The 21,757-nt window shown below is 40.6% G+C and overlaps 4 protein-coding genes across 5 annotated transcripts; all 4 read left to right on the forward strand.

Moving 5' to 3' along the window:
* The first annotated feature begins 211 nt into the window (after nt 1-211).
* On the forward strand, nt 212-7,886 carry LOC138406640 (macrophage mannose receptor 1-like). The gene is made up of 7 exons (XM_069519233.1): nt 212-336; nt 1,474-1,651; nt 1,754-2,128; nt 2,240-2,597; nt 6,253-6,272; nt 6,355-6,729; nt 6,841-7,886. The coding sequence occupies exons 2-7, from the start codon at nt 1,576-1,578 to the stop codon at nt 7,209-7,211; spliced, it is 1,575 nt and encodes a 524-aa protein (XP_069375334.1). The 5' UTR covers nt 212-336; nt 1,474-1,575; the 3' UTR covers nt 7,212-7,886.
* LOC138406556 (uncharacterized) lies at nt 4,132-6,415 on the forward strand. Its single transcript, XM_069519075.1, has 2 exons — nt 4,132-4,176; nt 4,251-6,415. Exon 2 carries the CDS (start codon nt 4,937-4,939, stop codon nt 5,852-5,854), a length of 918 nt encoding a protein of 305 aa, XP_069375176.1. The 5' UTR covers nt 4,132-4,176; nt 4,251-4,936; the 3' UTR covers nt 5,855-6,415.
* Nucleotides 7,887-10,392: 2,506 nt separating the features above from the next.
* LOC138406553 (lymphocyte antigen 75-like) lies at nt 10,393-13,939 on the forward strand. 2 transcript variants are annotated; one of them, XM_069519073.1, is made up of 5 exons: nt 10,636-11,120; nt 11,223-11,603; nt 11,715-12,068; nt 12,307-12,398; nt 13,137-13,939. In XM_069519073.1, the coding sequence occupies exons 1-5, from the start codon at nt 11,045-11,047 to the stop codon at nt 13,260-13,262; spliced, it is 1,029 nt and encodes a 342-aa protein (XP_069375174.1). In that variant the 5' UTR covers nt 10,636-11,044; the 3' UTR covers nt 13,263-13,939. The 2 variants fall into 2 exon arrangements, 1 of the variants encoding a protein (XP_069375174.1); XR_011239978.1 differs by having other exon boundaries at nt 10,393-11,120; nt 11,715-12,398; nt 13,137-13,191.
* Nucleotides 13,940-17,273: 3,334 nt separating this feature from the next.
* Nucleotides 17,274-19,247, forward strand: LOC138406555 (putative C-type lectin domain family 20 member A). Its single transcript, XM_069519074.1, has 2 exons — nt 17,274-17,630; nt 17,733-19,247. The coding sequence occupies exons 1-2, from the start codon at nt 17,555-17,557 to the stop codon at nt 18,587-18,589; spliced, it is 933 nt and encodes a 310-aa protein (XP_069375175.1). The 5' UTR covers nt 17,274-17,554; the 3' UTR covers nt 18,590-19,247.
* Nucleotides 19,248-21,757: the final 2,510 nt, after the last annotated feature.

The following is a 21,757-nucleotide window of genomic DNA, read 5'->3' on the forward strand; positions in this document are numbered from 1 at the left end:
TTTCTTTCTCTTCTCTTTTCATCCTTATTTCCATGTGATCTACATGTGAGGGCTGACATGCAGAAGAAGAACACTGCCCTCTGTAGGTAAGGTTAGATGTAGTCTTCCTGCCTTTATAAGGACAGGTGTGGGCAATCAGTGTCTCTTTGCCTGAATCCTGGTAGATGTGGGGGGGGGGACTGCTTGGTGTGTGCAGGTAAGGGAGATCTGGGGAGAAACACTGCTTGTATGGTTTGAGTTGAAATCTAATGAGGTTTCTTGTATATCTAGTTGTAGTAAAGCTGTGTCCTGATGGATCCTGACTGATCATCTGCTGTGTAGCCCCATGGTGAAGAGGTAGGCCATAGATAACAGCCTTTGTTTGGTTAACAGTAGGCATATCGCTGATAACATAATAATGGAATCCTTTAGGAAACTCAGCCCTTGTCTCCCACTCATTTGAGCCAGAGTAGTCTGCTGACCATCCTTCCTAGTGTCTCCTTTAATCAGGGCCCCAGAGTGAGCAAGGTATTCTAAACAGGTGTGGTCCTGTAGGTATTTTTGCCAGTGGATACAAATTATGTTGACCATGTTTTCCCTCATTGCAGACTAAGTGCCAGACTGCTGCTTTGCCTGTAGTTCACCTATATTTTCAGGCTTATTGTTCCACAACTAACTGCTATACCGTTCATAGATTCATTCATGTCTTTCTCATCTCTGTGAAACTGAACCCATTGAAATGAATTGCTTTTATTTCTTTATAGGCAGTGGGACAAGCTGCGGGGAGTACGCGTGGGATCCACCTACTTGCATGCAGTGTGGTAATGGTGGTGGTCACTGGAGTGGCTTGTAGATTTGTTTCCCCTTGCAGTGTAGGTTGTAGTGTTAGTGATCAGTGTGTTCACGTGGTGGTAACTATTGGGGTCTGTGATAGAATCTCCCCGTGGTGAGTACCCTGTCTACTTATTAGCTACCATCAAATGCCATTTGTAGTTTGTATTTTTAGCTGTTAATTGTCTTAGCTATTTATTAGTATTAAATAAAAGGTTTTCCTTAAACTTGTCTTTTTCTCTCAGGAATTCCAACCACAATCCTAATTTGAAATAAATATTCTAATTGTGAACTGAATGCACGTTGCCTGCTCTCATTCAACCATAAATGCTGTGTTGTGTCCACACGTATGAGGTTGGGGCACAGAAAGACCCATAGTTATATAGTCCTTTAATTTGTCTTGAATACTGTGTCTGGCCTCATACATATTGGATGGAATTAGAGGGGATCACAACATTAATAGATAAACATTTCAAACATCCCTGTCACAGAGGTATCATTGGATCCACGGTGTGAGCAACACAGACATTCATTCCCTCACCACCTGCACAGGGGTGGAGGCAGAGACCAGTGTTGGTCCCATATGATCAGAACTATCTGCATAGTGAAATGAGATAAATGAGAAAAAATTTGTCTTCTGCATCTTTGCCTTTTTGCATAAAGCATGCAACAGAACACTGACTGTTCTACTGTCAGTAGAAGAGGAGGAGCTGGTGTTACATTTCCCTAAATCTACACGATAACTGATTAAGTTTACTGTTGGTGATGAACACTGGCACAAACAGTCCACAGAGCAGCAGCATGATGGAAGGGATCTTCTTTGGTGTCTTGTGTCTCTCAGGTCAGTGAATTTCACTCTTTGTTTGATGTCTAACAGGAAATGTGAATATAGAGATTCATTTGAGTCTTCATACATAACACAAATAACTGGTTTCATCCTCAGGGTGCCTCACCTTCTCCACATGCCTCCTCCATCAGTACCACTTTGTGTCTGAAGCAATGACTTGGACTGAAGCTCAGAGCTACTGCAGAGGGAGGTACACAGACCTGGCCACCATTGAAACCACTGAAGAAATGAAGAAACTTAAAGACACAGTTTCTGCTGCTGGTTACAGCTCTAAGGTTTGGATTGGCCTGTACAGTCAGATTGACTGGAAGTGGTCAGATGAGTTCACAGGGAGTGGAGCTGAATATAAGAACTGGGGATGGTCTGAGCCAAACAATCATGGAGCCAAGGAGCTCTGTGTGGGCATGTGGAAACATGGAGGATGGAATGATTATCCCTGCCCTGCACAGACTGCATTTGTCTGCTACAAAGGTAATGATGTGTTTTATATTGATCTTTACTATACAACATAATGTCTAAAATATAATTTTGAAAACATTGTGATCTCAACAATCCCTCTTTTGTTCTCTAACTTAACTGCAGGAACATTAGAGGATTCTGACTTTGTGGTAGTGAATACAAGAAAGAATTGGATTGAGGCTCAGAGGCACTGCAGAGAACACTACACAGATCTGGTCACTGTGAGGAACCAAGCTGACAACGACAAGATACAGAACTTGATGCAACAAGAAGAACAGGTGTGGATCGGTTTGTACAGAGATCCTCAGATCTACTGGTCTGACGGGAGTGGCTACTCATTCAGCTCCTGGTATCAGGGTCTAAACAAACTTGGCTCGATGAAAGTCGTATGTGGTGTTGCAGATTTGCAGCATGAAGGAAACTGGAGGTTATTGTCCTGTGAAGAAAGATTTCCATTCGTCTGCTACAGCGTGCGTGGATGGTGCTTCCTTTAGTGAAAGAGAGAGAATACATCCTTTCATTAGATTTACAGTTATTGTGTCATTAGAGATTCTTATAACATGAATGCATTCATGAATATTTGGATGATGTTTGTTCTGTCTATTGTTTCTTTACAGTGAAAGAAACTAGAAATGTTTTGTGATGTACTTGAATGTTATCACTTCATTAATCTGCTCTGTGATGTTTCTTCAAGACAAACTGACACTTTGGAACATTTTTACTTTGTCTGGTTTCAGACTCCTTCACTAATTCTCCTTGTGAATGAGATTTCAGCTCTTAGCTCTCAGCTCGCTCACCACACAACTTGTGTGTGTGAGTATTTGTCTTCACCACTGATCCAGTTCAGCTGCATGTTTGATGCTGGGATTGATATAATCATCATATAATCTGAGATTTCAGTTTAAACCCAAAGCTAAAAAAACAAGCAAAACCCATGGGATGTTCATTTTCTTGTTTTAAATGAAAAAACAAAAACAGAGAGAAGTCATCTTTCAGTTTTTGTTGTCAGAATAAAAAGCAAAATTAAAAAAACTCTTTTTCAAATGGCCTGGTTTTGGTTTCATGCAAACCCCTGTTTTATAGAAAATAGATTGGTAAGATTGAGTAGATGTAACAGAATATAATGAATTATGCATCAATAAATCTGAGTATATGCAACATAAATAAATGGCTTATGTGTTCTTTTATTTTCTTTTTGACCTAAAATACCTTGAGCAGCACACAAGTAGCTTCATTCAGCATATGTATTGAAATAGTGACCAGCAGAGGTCGCTACATATAGGAGTGTTGTCATGTTGACTCCTTTGCATTATTTTCAGGAAGTGGAATAATTCTTCCAGGCAGTGCTGCTGTAGAGCTGCTGTTTGTGGGTGAGGTCAGGAAACACACAACATGCTGGGGCTGAGTTGGTGCTCGGGCCTAGAAGGACTGGATCTGAGACATGTGCTGCAAATGGTGTCTCCATGAACACATCCATGTTGTAAAGATGAACACTGGATACCTGAAAGCAGGCTTAAATATTCAGTATGGTTACAGCCTGAGGATAGTGACTTCATTCACTTTTATTTGTTTAGCACCAGATCAGGAAATAGATTTTCTCAAGGCACTTTACATGGTAAAGTTGAGACCTTGTAAAATGATAGAGAAACCCAACAGTTCCCACAACGAGCAGCACTGACGACTGTGTAGAGAAAAAAAACTCTCTTCTACTAGAAGTAAAAAACCTCAAGAACCAGATTCAATGTGAGCGTCCAAAGAGAAAGAGGAGAGAGAGAGACCAGGAACTATTGTCAGACTGGTTGTAATGAAAATCATTTATAGATGATAGCAGTATAATAATAATAATAATACTCATCATCATCATTTCTTTCTCTTCTCTTTTCATCCTTATTTCCATGTGATCTACATGTGAGGGCTGACATGCAGAAGAAGAACACTGCCCTCTGTAGGTAAGGTTAGATGGAGTCTTCCTGCCTTTATAAGGACAGGTGTGGGCAATCAGTGTCTCTTTGCCTGAATCCTGGTAGATGTGGGGGGGGGGGACTGCTTGGTGTGTGCAGGTAAGGGAGATCTGGGGAGAAACACTGCTTGTATGGTTTGAGTTGAAATCTAATGAGGTTTCTTGTATATCTAGTTGTAGTAAAGCTGTGTCCTGATGGATCCTGACTGATCATCTGCTGTGTAGCCCCATGGTGAAGAGGTAGGCCATAGATAACAGCCTTTGTTTGGTTAACAGTAGGCATATCGCTGATAACATAATAATGGAATCCTTTAGGAAACTCAGCCCTTGTCTCCCACTCATTTGAGCCAGAGTAGTCTGCTGACCATCCTTCCTAGTGTCTCCTTTAATCAGGGCCCCAGAGTGAGCAAGGTATTCTAAACAGGTGTGGTCCTGTAGGTATTTTTGCCAGTGGATACAAATTATGTTGACCATGTTTTCCCTCATTGCAGACTAAGTGCCAGACTGCTGCTTTGCCTGCAGTTCACCTATATCGTCGGGCTAACTTGATCTTTGTTGAACTGGGCTTAATCTTAGTTCTTGTGTGAATAGTCTATGATTTGTATATTGTTCCATAACTAACTGCTATACATAAAACATATATAAAAAGATGGTGCCGTACTAATGGCTGCCTGGCATAGCAGCTCCTGGTATTACTGTCGGTTTTGTGTGTTTTTATTACCCTTGCTGTTTGTTTTTATATTTATTTTTGCAATGCTCTGTGCATCTTCGTACCGATCAATGACGAAATGCTTTTGCAACTGATTGGACACTTTTTATAACTTTTAACCGCACTCCGGTCTCTTCGGATCACTGGGAGCATGCCTGCAACACACGCCGGCATTGTTTACAGGTGGTGTCACCCCAGGCACGTCACCGTTAAACAGCGTGTCTGCAGCCTGGACATCGAGCTCGTCGCCGTCGGACTTCGTCCATATTATTTGCCGAGGGAGTTTACCAGTGTTTTCGCCATCACTGTTTATATTCCTCCATCTGGGAACGCAGAAGCAGCGTGTGACGTCATCCACACTGTGACTGCAGGATTACAGAGACAACACCCCGGGGCCTTCATCGTCATCACAGGTGACTTTAACCATGCTTCCCTCTCATCCACACTCCCAACATTCTTCCAGTTTGTAAAATGTGCCACCTGTGAAAATAAGACTTTGGACCTGCTGTATGCAAATGTTAAGGATGCATACAGCTCCACTGCCCTGCCACCACTGGGCAGGTCAGACCACAACCTAGTCCTGCTCTCACCATCATACAAGCCTGTGGTTCAGCGGCACCCAGTCAAAGTGAGGACAGTGAGGAAATGGTCTCCTGAGGCCATGGAATCACTGCGTGGAGCGCTGGAGGCCACACACTGGGATGCTCTGTATGAGCCACATGGTGAGGACATTGATGGCCTGACTGACTGTGTCTCTGAGTACATTGGGTTCTGCATAGACAACACCATCCCCACTAAAGAGGTCCGCTGTCTGGGCCTGAGCCGGCTTTACTTCCTGAGGGGACTCGGGTCCTTCAATGTCTGCAACAAGATGCTGCAGATGTTCTATCAGTCTGTTGTGGTGAGCACCATCTTCTTTGCTGTGGTGTCCTGGGGTGTGGGCATCAAGACAAAGGACGCCAACAGACTGAGCAAAATCAGCAGGAAAGCTGAGTCTGTGGTTGGCTATATAGTCCTTTCATTTGTCTTGAATACTGTGTCTGGCCTCATACATATTGGATGGAATTAGAGGGATCACAACATTAATAGATAAACATTTCAAACATCCCTGTCACAGAGGTATCATTGGATCCACGGTGTGAGCAACACAGACATTCATTCCCTCACCACCTGCACAGGGGTGGAGGCAGAGAGCAGTGTTGGTCCCATATGATCAGAACTATCTGCATAGTGAAATGAGATAAATGAGAAAAAATTTGTTTTCTGCATCTTTGCCTTTTTGCATAAAGCATGCAACAGAACACTGACTGCTCTACTGTCAGTAGTAGAGGAGGAGCTGGTGTTACATTTCCCTAAATCTACACGATAACTGATTAAGTTTACTGTTGGTGATGAACACTGGCACAAACAGTCCACAGAGCAGCAGCATGATGGAAGGGATCTTCTTTGGTGTCTTGTGTCTCTCAGGTCAGTGAATTTCACTCTTTGTATGATGTCTAACAGGAAATCTGAATATAGAGATTCATTTGAGTCTTCATACATAACACAAATAACTGGTTTCATCCTCAGGGTGCCTCACCTTCTCCACATGCCTCCTCCATCAGTACCACTTTGTGTCTGAAGCAATGACTTGGACTGAAGCTCAGAGCTACTGCAGAGGGAGGTACACAGACCTGGTCACCATTGAAAACACTGAAGAAATGAAGAAACTTAAAGACACAGTTTCTGCTGCTGGTTACATCTCTAAGGTTTGGATTGGCCTGTACAGTCAGATTGACTGGAAGTGGTCAGATGGGTTCACAGGGAGTGGAGCTGAATATAAGAACTGGCACGGGTCTGACCCAAACTATAATAGAGCCGAGGAGCTCTGTGTGATCATGTGGGGACATGGAGGATGGTTTGATGATAAATGCCAAAGAGAGACTGCATTTGTCTGCTACAAAGGTAATGCTGTGTTTTATATTGATCTTTACTATACAACATAATGTCTAAAATATAATTTTGAAAACAGTGTGATCTCAACAATCCCTCTTTTGTTCTCTAACTTAACTGCAGGAACATTAGAGGATTCTGACTTTGTGGTAGTGAATACAACAAAGACTTGGACTGAGGCTCAGAGGCACTGCAGAGAACACTACACAGATCTGGTCACTGTGAGGAACAAAGCTGACAACGACAAGATACAGAACTTGATGCAACATGAAGAACAGGTGTGGATCGGTTTGTACAGAGATCCTCAGATCTACTGGTCTGACGGGAGTGGCTACTCATTCAGCTCCTGGTATCAGGGTCTAAACAAACTTGGCTCGATGAAAGTCGTATGTGGTGTTGCAGATTTGCAGCAGGCAGGAAAATGGAGGTTATTGTCCTGTAAAGAAAGATTTTCATTTGTCTGCTACAGCGTGCGTGGATGGTGCTTCCTTTAGTGAAAGAGAGAGAATACATCCTTTCATTAGATTTACAGTTATTGTGTCATTAGAGATTCTTATAACATGAATGCATTCATGAATATTTGGATGATGTTTGTTCTGTCTATTGTTTCTTTACAGTGAGAGAAACTAGAAATGTTTTGTGATGTACTTGAATGTTATCACTTCATTAATCTGCTCTGTGATGTTTCTTCAAGACAAACTGACACTTTGGAACATTTTTACTTTGTCTGGTTTCAGACTCCTTCACTAATTCTCCTTGTGAATGAGATTTCAGCTCTTAGCTCTCAGCTCACTCACCACACAACTTGTGTGTGTGAGTATTTGTCTTCACCACTGATCCAGTTCAGCTGCATGTTTGATGCTGGGATTGATATAATCATCATATAATCTGAGATTTCAGTTTAAACCCAAAGCTAAAAAAACAAGCAAAACCCATGGGATGTTCATTTTCTTGTTTTAAATTAAAAAACAAAAACAGAGAGAAGTCATCTTTCAGTTTTTGTTGTCAGAATAAAAAGCAAAATTAAAAAAAACACTTTTAAAAATGGCCTGGTTTTGGTTTCATGCAAACCCCTGTTTTATAGAGAATAGATTGGTAAGATTGAGTAGATGTAAAAAAATGTCAATTAATTATGCATCAATAAATCTGAGTATATGCAACATAAATAAATGGCTTATGTGTTCTTTTATTTTCTTTTTGACCTAAAATACCTTGAGCAGCACACAAGTAGCTTCATTCAGCATATGTATTGAAATAGGGACCAGCAGAGGTCGCTACATATAGAAGTGTTGTCATGTTGACTCCTTTGCATTATTTTCAGGAAGTGGAATAATTCTTCCAGGCAGTGCTGCTGTAGAGCTGCTGTTTGTGGGTGAGATCAGGAAACACACAACATGCTGGGGCTGAGTTGGTGCTCGGGCCTAGAAGGACTGGATCTGAGACATGTGCTGCAAATGGTGTCTCCATGAACACATCCATGTTGTAAAGATGAACACTGGATACCTGAAAGCAGGCTTAAATATTCAGTATGGTTACAGCCTGAGGATAGTGACTTCATTCACTTTTATTTGTTTAGCACCAGATCAGGAAATAGATTTTCTCAAGGCACTTTACATGGTAAAGTTAAGACCTTGTAAGATGATAGAGAAACCCAACAGTTCCCACAACGAGCAGCACTGACGACTGTGTAGAGAAAAAAAACTCTCTTCTACTAGAAGTAAAAAACCTCAAGAACCAGATTCAATGTGAGCGTCCAAAGAGAAAGAGGAGAGAGAGAGAGACCAGGAACTATTGTCAGACTGGTTGTCATGAAAATCATTTATAGATGATAGCAGTATAATAATAATAATAATACTCATCATCATCATTTCTTTCTCTTCTCTTTTCATCCTTATTTCCATGTGATCTACATGTGAGGGCTGACATGCAGAAGAAGAACACTGCCCTCTGCAGGTAAGGTTAGATGGAGTCTTCCTGCCTTTATAAGGACAGGTGTGGGCAATCAGTGTCTCTTTGCCTGAATCCTGGTAGATGTGGGGGGGGGGACTGCTTGGTGTGTGCAGGTAAGGGAGATCTGGGGAGAAACACTGCTTGTATGGTTTGAGTTGAAATCTAATGAGGTTTCTTGTATATCTAGTTGTAGTAAAGCTGTGTCCTGATGGATCCTGACTGATCATCTGCTGTGTAGCCCCATGGTGAAGAGGTAGGCCATAGATAACAGCCTTTGTTTGGTTAACAGTAGGCATATCGCTGATAACATAATAATGGAATCCTTTAGGAAACTCAGCCCTTGTCTCCCACTCATTTGAGCCAGAGTAGTCTGCTGACCATCCTTCCTAGTGTCTCCTTTAATCAGGGCCCCAGAGTGAGCAAGGTATTCTAAACAGGTGTGGTCCTGTAGGTATTTTTGCCAGTGGATACAAATTATGTTGACCATGTTTTCCCTCATTGCAGACTAAGTGCCAGACTGCTGCTTTGCCTGCAGTTCACCTATATGTTCAGGCTTATTGTTCCACAACTAACTGCTATACCGTTCATAGATTCATTCATGTCTTTCTCATCTCTGTGAAACTGAACCCATTGAAATGAATTGCTTTTATTTCTTTATAGGCAGTGGGACAAGCTGCGGGGAGTACGCGTGGGATCCACCTGCTTGCATGCAGTGTGGTAATGGTGGTGGTCACTGGAGTGGCTTGTAGATTTGTTTCCCCTTGCAGTGTAGGTTGTAGTGTTAGTGATCAGTGTGTTCACGTGGTGGTAACTATTGGGGTCTGCGATAGAATCTCCCCGTGGTGAGTACCCTGTCTACTTATTAGCTACCATCAAATGCCATTTGTAGTTTGTATTTTTAGCTGTTAATTGTCTTAGCTATTTATTAGTATTAAATAAAAGGTTTTCCTTAAACTTGTCTTTTTCTCTCAGGAATTCCAACCACAATCCTAATTTGAAATAAATATTCTAATTGTGAACTGAATGCACGTTGCCTGCTCTCATTGAACCATAAATGTTGTGTTGTGTCCACACGTATGAGGTTGGGGCTCAGAACGACCCATAGTTATATAGTCCTTTCATTTGTCTTGAATACTGTGTCTGGCCACGTATTGGATGGAATTAGAGGGGATCACAACATTAATAGATAAACATTTCAAACATCCCTGTCACAGAGGTATCATTGGATCCACAGTGTGAGCAACATAAAGAGACATTCATTCCCTCACCACCTGCACAGGGGTGGAGGCAGAGACCAGTGTTGGTCCCATATGATCAGAACTATCTGCATAGTGAAATGAGATAAAAATGAGATAAAGAACTCCTGCTAGAGAGGTTTTACAATGCAAAGCAGCCAGAATAACATAAAGAAGTGTTGTCACGTTGACTCCTTTGCATTATTTTCAGGAAGTGGAATAATTCTTCCAGGCAGTGCTGCTGTAGAGCTGCTGTTTGTGGGTGAGATCAGGAAACACACAACATGCTGGGGCTGAGTTGGTGCTCGGGCCTAGAAGGACTGGATCTGAGACATGTGGTGCAAATGGTGTCTCCATGAACACATCCATGTTGTAAAGATGAACACTGGATACCTGAAAGCAGGCTTAAATATTCAGTATGGTTACAGCCTGAGGATAGTGACTTCATTCACTTTTATTTGTTTAGCACCAGATCATTATATAGATTTTCTCAAGGCACTTTACATGGTAAAGTTGAGACCTTGTAAAATGATAGAGAAACCCAACAGTTCCCACAACGAGCAGCACTGACGACTGTGTAGAGAAAAAAAACTCTCTTCTACTAGAAGTAAAAAACCTCAAGAACCAGATTCAATGTGAGCGTCCAAAGAGAAAGAGGAGAGAGAGAGACCAGGAACTATTGTCAGACTGGTTGTAATGAAAATAATTTATAGATGATAGCAGTATGATAATAATAATAATACTCATCATCATCATTTCTTTCTCTTCTCTTTTCATCCTTATTTTCATGTGATCTACATATTGGATGGAATTAGAGGGGATCACAACATTAATAGATAAACATTTCAAACATCCCTGTCACAGAGGTATCATTGGATCCACGGTGTGAGCAACACAAACAGACATTCATTCCCTCACCACCTGCACAGGGGTGGAGGCAGAGAGCAGTGTTGGTCCCATATGATCAGAACTATCTGCATAGTGAAATGAGATAAATGAGAAAAAAAATGTTTTCTGCATCTTTGCCTTTTTGCATAAAGAATGCAACAGAACACTGACTGTTCTACTGTCAGTAGAAGAGGAGGAGCTGGTGTTACATTTCCCTAAATCTACATGAGAACTGGTTAAGTTTACTGTTGGTGATGAACACTGGCACAAACAGTCCACAGAGCAGCAGCATGATGGAAGGGATCTTCTTTGGTGTCTTGTGTCTCTCAGGTCAGTGAATTTCACTCTTTGTATGATGTCTAACAGGAAATCTGAATATAGAGATTCATTTGAGTCTTCATACATAACACAAATAACTGGTTTCATCCTCAGGGTGCCTCACCTTCTCCACATGCCTCCTCCATCAGTACCACTTTGTGTCTGAAGCAATGACTTGGACTGAAGCTCAGAGCTACTGCAGAGGGAGGTACACAGACCTGGCCACCATTGAAACCACTGAAGAAATGAAGAAACTTAAAGACACAGTTTCTGCTGCTGGTTACAGCTCTAAGGTTTGGATTGGCCTGTACAGTCAGATTGACTGGAAGTGGTCAGATGAGTTCACAGGGAGTGGAGGTGAATATAGGAACTGGGACAAGTCTCATAATGAACCAGACTATCATGCAGCCAAGGAGCTCTGTGTGGGCATGTGGGACATTGGAAGATGGTCTGATTATCACTGCCATAGAGAGACTGCATTTGTCTGCTACAAAGGTAATGATGTGTTTTATATTGATCTTTACTATACAACATAATGTCTAAAATATAATTTTGAAAACATTGTGATCTCAACAATCCCTCTTTTGTTCTCTAACTTAACTGCAGGAACATTAGAGGATTCTGACTTTGTGGTAGAGAATACAAGAAAGAATTGGACTGAGGCTCAGAGGCACTGCAGAGAACACTACACAGATCTGGTCACTGTGAGGAACCAAGCTGACAACGACAAGATACATAACTTGATGCAACATAAAGTCTGGGTGTGGATCGGTTTGTACAGAGATCCTCAGATCTACTGGTCTGACGGGAGTGGCTACTCATTCAGCTCCTGGTATCAGGGTGACATCGTACTTGGCTCGATGAAAGTCGTATGTGGTGTTGCAGATTTGCAGCAGGCAGGAAAATGGAGTTTATTGTCCTGTAGAGAAAGATTTCCATTTGTCTGCTACAGCATCCCAAGTGAGAATCTTTTTTGTATTTCTAAGTATCTTGTTTTTGTATTTGTAAGTTTTCTGACAGGCCTGATCAAGCTGTCTTGTAGGCAACATGCAGCCCAGAGACCAGACGCTCCGCCCTCTGTGTTTTACATCAAAAGTCTGAGTTGTTCTATCACCACAGGAAGAACTGTAGGTTTCACTAAACTATACAACACGTTACACCTGTGTTTTGTTTCTCTCCTCGTTCTTTGTCTGAGCAGAAGTTGAGACGTTGGTGAAGGTGAGGGTGAAGCTGCAGGACTCCTCTGTGGACCTGAATGACCGTGCTGTGAGAGAACAGATTCTGAAAAAGGCAAGTCTCCAAAATCCACCCTGAGACATTAACTCATTCATGGACCCTGGACACATGTATTACAGAGTTTGACATCATCAAATAACCATGAAGTAGATGAGTGAATGTAAAAAACTCAGCCACAGATGTTCCACAATGCAAAGCAGCCACAACAATGAAAGAAATAGAATCAAATGTTTGACTGGTCATGACAAAAGTGTCACTTTGTGACCTGATGCTGTTTATGTGTCCAGAGCTGCAGGATTCAGACAAACCACAATTCTTCTATTATTATTATTATTCATATTATTGGTATGGTTATTATTATATGAATGGTTGCTGCTATCACTAATAACATCTTTACATTCATAATTATCACTCTTATTGTTTTCATTATAACAACTAGTCTGTCACAGCTGAAACCTGATGGTGCACGACCTGGTCTCTCTTTCGTCCTATCTCTCTCCCTGTTCTCTATCCCTCCTCTCCTCCTCCTATCTCTCTCTCTTCCCCTCTTTTCCTCCCTCCTCTCCTCCTCCTATCTCTCTCTGTTCTCTGCTGCTCAAAGTGGGAACTGTTGGGTTTCTCTACAATGTTTAAGGTCTTGATCTTCTATGTAAAGTGCCTTGGGATAATGCATGTTATCATATACACGCTATATAAATCTAATTGAATTGACTAAATAAAAACATAACCCTTTGTCTTAGGGAGCAAAGGAATCTGTTTCATGTATTTAAATAGCTGCCATTTGTTTTCCAGCTCCAGGAAAGATTCAACGAGAAAGGACTGAGTGGCGTCACCTTGGAGTGGAAAGAAAAGTCTGATGGGAAAGTTTTCCACAAGGAGGAAAAAGGTTCCGACAAGAAAAAAAAGACTGAGCTCTGAAATTTGAATTCAACTTTGAATGTATGCGCCAATGTTTCATGTCTGCACATATACACACCACTATCACTGTACGCAGTTAAACCATAGCAATGAATGCTGTTGTAGAAACATTAGCCTTTGTGTGCTTATATGCTTAAACTGTGCGTTATATCCAGCATAAAGAAATGTAATCATGTATGCACCCTTACTGGAATGATTGTTTGTTGCACATATATTTAACGTGTGGAAATGTAAGAATTTAAAAAATGCAGATAGACATCGCCGGAATCTAATGGAGTCTGGAGACAGGACCTTCGAAATCGAGTAAGGCCTGAAACAGAGGCCTCCAAACCTCCAAGATTTATAATGGTGTCAAAGTTGGACCAACAACCACCTCTTTAATACACCATTAGAATCGAGCCCTGACGTGACTGTAGGGGGAGACAAAGTCAACTTGGGAAAGTATGACACCATTCGGTTCGGGACGAATCAGAAGTTTTGAACCAGAAAGGAAGTGGAGAGATCCACCTCCTGATTGGTTGAACGGGCAACAGCAGAGACGAGGATGAGTGTATATATAAAGTATATATAGTAGAGTATATATATATAAGCAGAAGGTTTGAAGCTCAGTCTTCAGTTGGCTTCTGGAGCCAGCTCTGGTTTACATCTTGTAAAAGAATAAACTCTACTGCATTGAACTCTGACCATCTCCAGTGAATTCTTTTGACCAATACTGAGACTCCAGTAAAAGCAAAGTATACGTGTTGAAAAGAAGTCTCGACTTAGTATCTGGCCCAGTGTTTGACATTTTCTCTCCAACAATGCTTCCTGTAGAAGAGTCTGACCCTCATCATTAACACTGTTATTTACACTTTACTAACAAATCCTTTGTTTTCTCACTCACAGGTTTGCAAAGGGGCAACAAATAACCACAGGTTTTGAAATGATTTCTGAATAATGTCTAAAGGATCAGACTCACATTCAAACCCAGACATCCCATAAATTGACACTGATTCAGTTCAATGCTTTAAGAGACAGTCCTGAATTATTGCAGTGTGTGCAGGTGCAGCCCCATTACCCCAACATTCCATAACAGGAATGTACACAAGGACTGCACATACAACACACACACACATATGTCTACATTACATACAGACATAAAATATGTCAGAGGGGATTTTGGTACAAACGACAGTGGAATATTTCCTGTTTTAATTTGATCACTTTATTAAACATGGCTTTTACATCTGAATATAGAGTGTGAACATTGTGTAGCTGTGAGTACAAGCAGCTACAGAGCTCACAGTGTACAGTAAATGATAGGGTTGACAGAGTTACACTAAAGCTGTGACTGTTACAAGTCTGTGCTATTGTCTTATGATAGTATTAGACTTTTCCTGCATGTGTGTGTGTTTCCTGGAGGAGTCGTCCTTCCTCTTCCTGCTGCCGTGACCGCTCTGCTGCAGCCTGTAGGTCTTTACCAGCAAGTTAGCTGAAGTCGCAGAGTAACATTTAATTTCTCATATTCTAATACTTGAGCATATTCATGTCATGGTTCTAATGTTTACTGTCAGTTGCAGCAGTGAGAGAACAGTGTTTTTGTGTATTCTTGTGTTTCATGTTCAAAAAGTTTCTCTAACACCAGCAGCAGTAAGAGCAGGAGTAGTTACCAGAGGGATCCAGCAGAGACAGCATAGAGCTTTTGAGTAACGTTAAGAGAAACCTCGCTTCTTCCCTTCAGTCATATCAGGCACGTGCACAGACATTTTTGGGGGCAGGTGCTCAAGCCAAAGAAAAGGGCACCCATCGCCAAATTACTCATAAAATGAAGAAAAAACACAGTAGGATATATTTAACTTTCACACAATCAACACAGTCTAATCAAATAATATGACTCAAATGATCAAATTGAATAAATATATGAATAACAGGCAAAAGATAATCATACTTAAAACTTATCAAAACTCTGCTCTGAATAAATGAAATAAAAATAAAGCATCCAATATATTCTATAAAATACAACTATTTACAAAGGAGGTGAAGGGAGCAGGATCGTTCAGCTACTATTTACCAGTGTGTTAGGTGAATGTGTATATGTGCTCAGGAAACTATTTGTAATACGGTATGTTCGTGTAGCGTGAAGTAATGACGTTAATTACCTGACGACGATTTAGCTAACATTAGCCACATTCATCTCCTGCAATGCTAACTGTGCGTCGTCTGTGGAATAGTAGTACTTTGTGGCTGTGGAAAAACTATGTGACTAGTGTTGTTGCAAGTAGACTATTCCATATTTATGTTGGCTGAAATATTTGTGTTACTGACTGAGTGTGATGTTCTAAATTGTGAGTTGCAATATATTATCAGTAAATTAGAAGTAAGCCGAGTTAGAGAATATTTTGTGAAATGCTGTATTTGTTAATCTTACATGCTTATGTTTACTTTATTACTGGTATCCAAAGTTGTTTAATGAATGCAAGTGCTAGGTGACAGAATAGACATGTTAAATACTACATAGTGATTAGTGAGGGATTTGGAACACAGCCATAGACTCACAGATGAACTGATTAGATTTCACTTGGTGGTGGTGAACTTATTAAACATGTTTTGGCCTCTTGAACACGATATTTCAAGTCTGTCTGTCGATCATTTCCTCACATTCTGAGCAGTTGTCACTTGAAGAAGTTGAAGATGAACAGATTAGACTTCAGAGGTCAAAGGTCAGGGTGACCTCATGTGAGTCCAGAGAAGAAATGTGTTTTGACTCAAAGATGTGTTTGAATTAAAGATCCAGGTACTTCTTCACAAAGCTAGTACCACTGGAAACTTGTGTTTTGTTTCTCTCCTCGTTGTTGAAGCTGCAGGACTCCTCTGGACCTGAATGACCGAGTGAATACAAAGAACTCCTGCTAGAGAGGTTTTCAATGCAAAGCAGCCAGAACAACAGAAAGAAGTGTTGTCATGTTGACTCCTTTGCATTATTTTCAGGAAGTGGAATAATTCTTCCAGGCAGTGCTGCTGTAGAGCTGCTGTTTGTGGGTGAGATCAGGAAACACACAACATGCTGGGGCTGAGTTGGTGCTCGGGCCTAGAAGGACTGGATCTGAGACATGTGCTGCAAATGGTGTCTCCATGAACACATCCATGTTGTAAAGATGAACACTGGATACCTGAAAGCAGGCTTAAATATTCAGTATGGTTACAGCCTGAGGATAGTGACTTCATTCACTTTTATTTGTTTAGCACCAGATCAGGAAATAGATTTTCTCAAGGCACTTTACATGGTAAAGTTGAGACCTTGTAAAATGATAGAGAAACCCAACAGTTCCCACAACGAGCAGCACTGACGACTGTGTAGAGAAAAAAAACTCTCTTCTACTAGAAGTAAAAAACCTCAAGAACCAGATTCAATGTGAGCGTCCAAAGAGAAAGAGGAGAGAGAGAGACCAGGAACTATTGTCAGACTGGTTGTAATGAAAATAATTTATAGATGATAGCAGTATAATAATAATAATACTCATCATCATCATTTCTTTCTCTTCTCTTTTCATCCTTATTTTCATGTGATCTACATATTGGATGGAATTAGAGGGGATCACAACATTAATAGATAAACATTTCAAACATCCCTGTCACAGAGGTATCATTGGATCCACGGTGTGAGCAAAGATAAGATAAGATACGATAAGAAAGACTTTATTCATCCCACACTGGGGAAATTTCGACATTACAGCTACAGAAGGGCATTAAGATAGAGAAAAATAAGAATAAAAAAAAAAAGAAAAAATTTGAATAAATATATACATATATAAATATTAAAAGAAAAATGTAAACACTATACAAAGACACCAGAAATGCACAGTGATATTGCACATGGGAAGTGGAAAATAAACATTGGATGTTACAATTCAAAAAGTATTACACACACACCTAAAGACTGAATATGAATATTGTACATGAGATAGATATATATGTAGGAGGTAGATTCAGAAAACTGAGAGGAATAATTATTAAACTGTTTTTACGTGTTTGTTGAAAAGTCTTATGGCTGTTGGGATGAAGGACCTTCGAAACCTCAACACAAACAGACATTCATTCACTCACCACCTGCACAGGGGTGGAGGCAGAGACCAGTGTTGTTCCCATATGATCAGAACTATCTGCATAGTGAGAGGCCATGCCATTTTGCATCTTTGCCTTTTTGCATAAAGCATGCAACAGAACAATGACTGTTCTACTGTCAGTAGAAGAGGAGGAGCTGGTGTTACATTTCCCTAAATCTACATGAGAACTGGTTAAGTTTACTGTTGGTGATGAACACTGGCACAAACAGTCCACAGAGCAGCAGCATGATGGAAGGGATCTTCTTTGGTGTCTTGTGTCTCTCAGGTCAGTGAATTTCACTCTTTGTATGATGTCTAACAGGAAATCTGAATATAGAGATTCATTTGAGTCTTCATACATAACACAAATAATTGGTTTCATCCTCAGGGTGCCTCACCTTCTCCACATGCCTCCTCCATCAGTACCACTTTGTGTCTGAAGCAATGACTTGGACTGAAGCTCAGTGCTACTGCAGAGGGAGGTACACAGACCTGGCCACCATTGAAACCACTGAAGAAATGAAGAAACTTAAAGACACAGTTTCTGCTGCTGGTTACAGCTCTAAGGTTTGGATTGGCCTGTACAGTCAGATTGACTGGAAGTGGTCAGATGGGTTCACAGGGAGTGGAGCTGAATATAGGAACTGGCACGGGTCTAACCCAGACTTTCATAAAGCCACGGAGCTCTGTGTGACCATGTGGAAAGATGGAAGATGGTCTGATTATCAATGCCAAAGAGAGACTGCATTTGTCTGCTACAAAGGTAATGATGTGTTTTATATTGATCTTTACTATACAACATCATGTCTAAAATATAATTTTGAAAACATTGTGATCTCAACAATCCCTCTTTTGTTCTCTAACTTAACTGCAGGAACATTAGAGGATTCTGACTTTGTGGTAGTGAATACAAGAAAGACTTGGACTGAGGCTCAGAGGCACTGCAGAGAACACTACACAGATCTGGTCACTGTGAGGAACAAAGCTGACAACGACAAGATACAGAACTTGATGGAACATGAAGAATGGGTGTGGATCGGTTTGTACAGAGATCCTCAGATCTACTGGTCTGACGGGAGTGGCTACTCATTCAGCTCCTGGTATCAGGGTCCAAACAAACTTGGCTTGATGAAAGTCGTATGTGGTGTTGCAGATTTGCAGCAGGAAAGAAACTGGAGGTTATTGTCCTGTAAAGAAAGATTTCCATTTGTCTGCTACAGCGTGCGTGGATGGTGCTTCCTTTAGTGAAAGAGAGAGAATACATCCTTTCATTAGATTTACAGTTATTGTGTCATTAGAGATTCTTATAACATGAATGCATTCATGAATATTTGGATGATGTTTGTTCTGTCTATTTTTTCTTTACAGTGAGAGAAACTAGAAATGTTTTGTGATGTACTTGAATGTTATCACTTCATTAATCTGCTCTGTGATGTTTCTTCAAGACAAACTGACACTTTGGAACATTTTTACTTTGGCTGGTTTCAGACTCCTTCACTAATTCTCCTTGTGAATGAGATTTCAGCTCTTAGCTCTCAGCTCGCTCACCACACAGCTTGTGTGTGAGTATTTGTCTTCACCACTGATCCAGTTCAGCTGCATGTTTGATGCTGGGATTGATATAATCATCATATAATCTGAGATTTCAGTTTAAACCAAAAGCAAAAAAACAAGCAAAACCCATGGGATGTTCATTTTCTTGATTTAAATGAAAAAACAAACACAGAGAGAAGTCATCTTTCAGTTTTTGTTGTCAGAATAAAAAGCAAAATTTTAAAAACTCTTTTAAAAATGACCTGGTTTTGGTTTCATGCAAACCCCTGTTTTATAGAAAATAGATTGGTAAGATTGAGTAGATGTAAAAAAAATGTAAATGAATTATGCATCAATAAATCTGTGTATATGCAACATAAATAAATGGCTTATGTGTTTTTTTATTTTCTTTTTGACCTAAAATACCTTGAGCAGCACACAAGGAGCTTCATTCAGTATATGTATTGAAATAGTGACCAGCAGAGGTCGCTATGTGTCACCATACTCATATCTACAAACACGACCAGCTGAATATAACTTTTAACTGGCATCTTCCTTCTCTGTGAACTGTGACATTATGTTTACATAGAGGACAAATGAATTTGCCACAGCAGTATTGATCATCATATTTGCAAGGGGCAGGCTTTTTAGGCTATTTATTGAATCCTTCAAATTAAAATGATCATGTTTATTTGGATAGCTTTGGTCATGAAAACAATAAAATCAATGTAAGAATAATAATTCACTGCTCATTAGAAAACACGAGGTACAGAAACATAAAATAAACAGAGCACTCGGTTACATTGTAACCTTGGTTCTCTGAGTGAAGAGACTACCTCTCCACTCTTTTACATATTCTATGTATGAGGAATGATTCCCCTGCTGGCAAGGTGCACAGACATTTTCTTTTATATATGCCCTGCAGTTAAAACAACTGTGTTGGCGTGAAATCATTTGATAGTTTGATCGACACACGTCTCAGAGAGGCCTAAGAGTGGGCGACATAGTCTCTTCTCCATATTTTATCCATATTCCTAGTTACTTCTTTATGTTTTCATTTCTAACATGAAGAACTAAAAACTGTCTCATAGCCTTCAAACTGCCTGATTCTGGTGCGGTGGCCTTTTATTTGATTCTTTTTCTGTGCCACTGTAACAAGGCTCCACCTCTTGACTCACACATTCGGACAAAGTCAAAATCATAACGCTGCAGTCGTCTATTTTGGTAAATGTATTTTTGTTTCAGGCAAAGTGAACAAATATGTCTAATTCCAGAGTGAGGTCAAAGACTGTCCTGATGCCCCGTTCTCCAAACACTTCCTCCAGCGATGCTGAGAGGAAAACGAGCCTTGGTCCCCTCCCTCCTTCCCTCTATCACAGCCGATCATCATCTGATTCATCACAATGAACGATTCATCATGTGATATATGATATATATTGTCACCTCCAATTGCTCTGGTTACTCTGTTGACGTCTGTATATTGTTTCACCTTCTGGTCTCCTTGATGCATCAATTCTACGGTAAAATCTTTTACATAAGACATCAGCTGCTACCTGAGTTCTCCTTTCACTAGCTTCCAGAAAACTTCCATAACAACTATATACAGTATAATCAGCTATACAGTGAAGTATAAATCGCTGCTGTTCAACTTTCACAACCTTTTTCCTCACAAGCTACTTGCTCCACACATAATAGTTGTTAATGGACACATGTAACACACAGATATGAGCAGAGCCTTGGACAATCATGACCTGGATGACTTAGAATCTTCACACACAAAATTACTCTATATTTTATGTTTATAGCATCCTGTCTCATTTTCAAGACATTAAAAGCAGTATCTTGATGATATATAAACCTCATCAGGGCAGCCTGCTGGCTCCTCCGTTAATGTGTTGGTAGGTGAAGGGCTTTATCGTTGGTGGGGAAACAGTGCCCCCTGTGGGTTTGTTTATCACCTTGCCTCTCAGCTCACTGATCTCAGAAGAAGCCCTCTGACACTGTTATGGAGACAGAGGAGGAGGCAGGCATCCGGTCAGTTAGAGCAATGCATGTTCTGGTCATGTCCATAGTTGTCAAGCGAGATAGTCTTCCTTCTAATTTAGTTTTAGCTTATTTAAAGCTGAAGTAAGCAAAAATACACTAATGCAGATAAAATAACTGGGATTGGACGAAAGATTCTAAGACCTTTAGAGGAATAATTCTCTTTCCAAGAATGAGTTGAATAGATTGATGGCACCACATGGTAAGGAACCACCTGTCAGAAGCCGGACTGAGTCTCATAAGACGGAGACGCATTAATAGTGTACAGGTCAGCACTTCTGATTAAGCTGTAGAAGGTTTATCTGTAGAAATTGGTGTTGACTGATCAGATAATGTGAAGGATGTTGCATTAACTGTGCCTCTACAGATGACGCCCAGAAAGAAAACATTGCTGCCAAAACTCAAACATGTAGCGTTCTTGTGGAAGAAAAGGAATGTGAATATCTTTGTTTTAAGTACTTGGGTCTGGCCTGGCATTTTTTTAATGTCTGTTGACATAACACCAGTCTCAGGATCTTTTTATGGATTGTGAAAGTGCCTAATATCTTGGAGTGGATTGTTGATCTTCTGCAAGGAGACAGGAGCCACTGGACCAAATAGTGCAGACCTAACTAGGACAGACAACCAGGGAGAGACGCTAAAAGGACTCCCCTTCAGCTGCTGCACACCTGAACTTGTCTAGGTGGGTTCCATTTCACTTTAAAACCAACCAATGGAGGCAAATACAGTGGAAGTGAAATAATCTTGTATAATAATAATAATCTCGTTTCCTTGTGCCTCGAGTCTGCGACAGCTGGACCAGTTTAAACCGACCCCACCTCCATTGATTGTCATTTA

The sequence above is a fragment of the Paralichthys olivaceus genome, chromosome 22 (genome assembly GCF_024713975.1).
Source record: "Paralichthys olivaceus isolate ysfri-2021 chromosome 22, ASM2471397v2, whole genome shotgun sequence".
Classification (NCBI taxonomy): Eukaryota; Metazoa; Chordata; class Actinopteri; order Pleuronectiformes; family Paralichthyidae; genus Paralichthys; species Paralichthys olivaceus.

Coding starts and splice junctions, on each gene's coding strand:
- LOC138406640 (XM_069519233.1), top strand. CDS start 1,576: ATGAACACTGGCACAAACAGTCCACAGAGCAGCAGCATGATGGAAGGG. Junction 1,652..1,753: donor TGGTGTCTTGTGTCTCTCAG/GTCAGTGAATTT, acceptor TTTCATCCTCAG/GGTGCCTCACCTTCTCCACA. Junction 2,598..6,252: donor TGCTACAGCGTGCGTGGATG/GTGCTTCCTTTA, acceptor TGTGTCTCTCAG/GTCAGTGAATTTCACTCTTT.
- LOC138406556 (XM_069519075.1), top strand. CDS start 4,937: ATGCCTGCAACACACGCCGGCATTGTTTACAGGTGGTGTCACCCCAGG.
- LOC138406553 (XM_069519073.1), top strand. CDS start 11,045: ATGAACACTGGCACAAACAGTCCACAGAGCAGCAGCATGATGGAAGGG. Junction 11,121..11,222: donor TGGTGTCTTGTGTCTCTCAG/GTCAGTGAATTT, acceptor TTTCATCCTCAG/GGTGCCTCACCTTCTCCACA. Junction 12,069..12,306: donor TGTCTGCTACAGCATCCCAA/GTGAGAATCTTT, acceptor TTGTCTGAGCAG/AAGTTGAGACGTTGGTGAAG.
- LOC138406555 (XM_069519074.1), top strand. CDS start 17,555: ATGAACACTGGCACAAACAGTCCACAGAGCAGCAGCATGATGGAAGGG. Junction 17,631..17,732: donor TGGTGTCTTGTGTCTCTCAG/GTCAGTGAATTT, acceptor TTTCATCCTCAG/GGTGCCTCACCTTCTCCACA.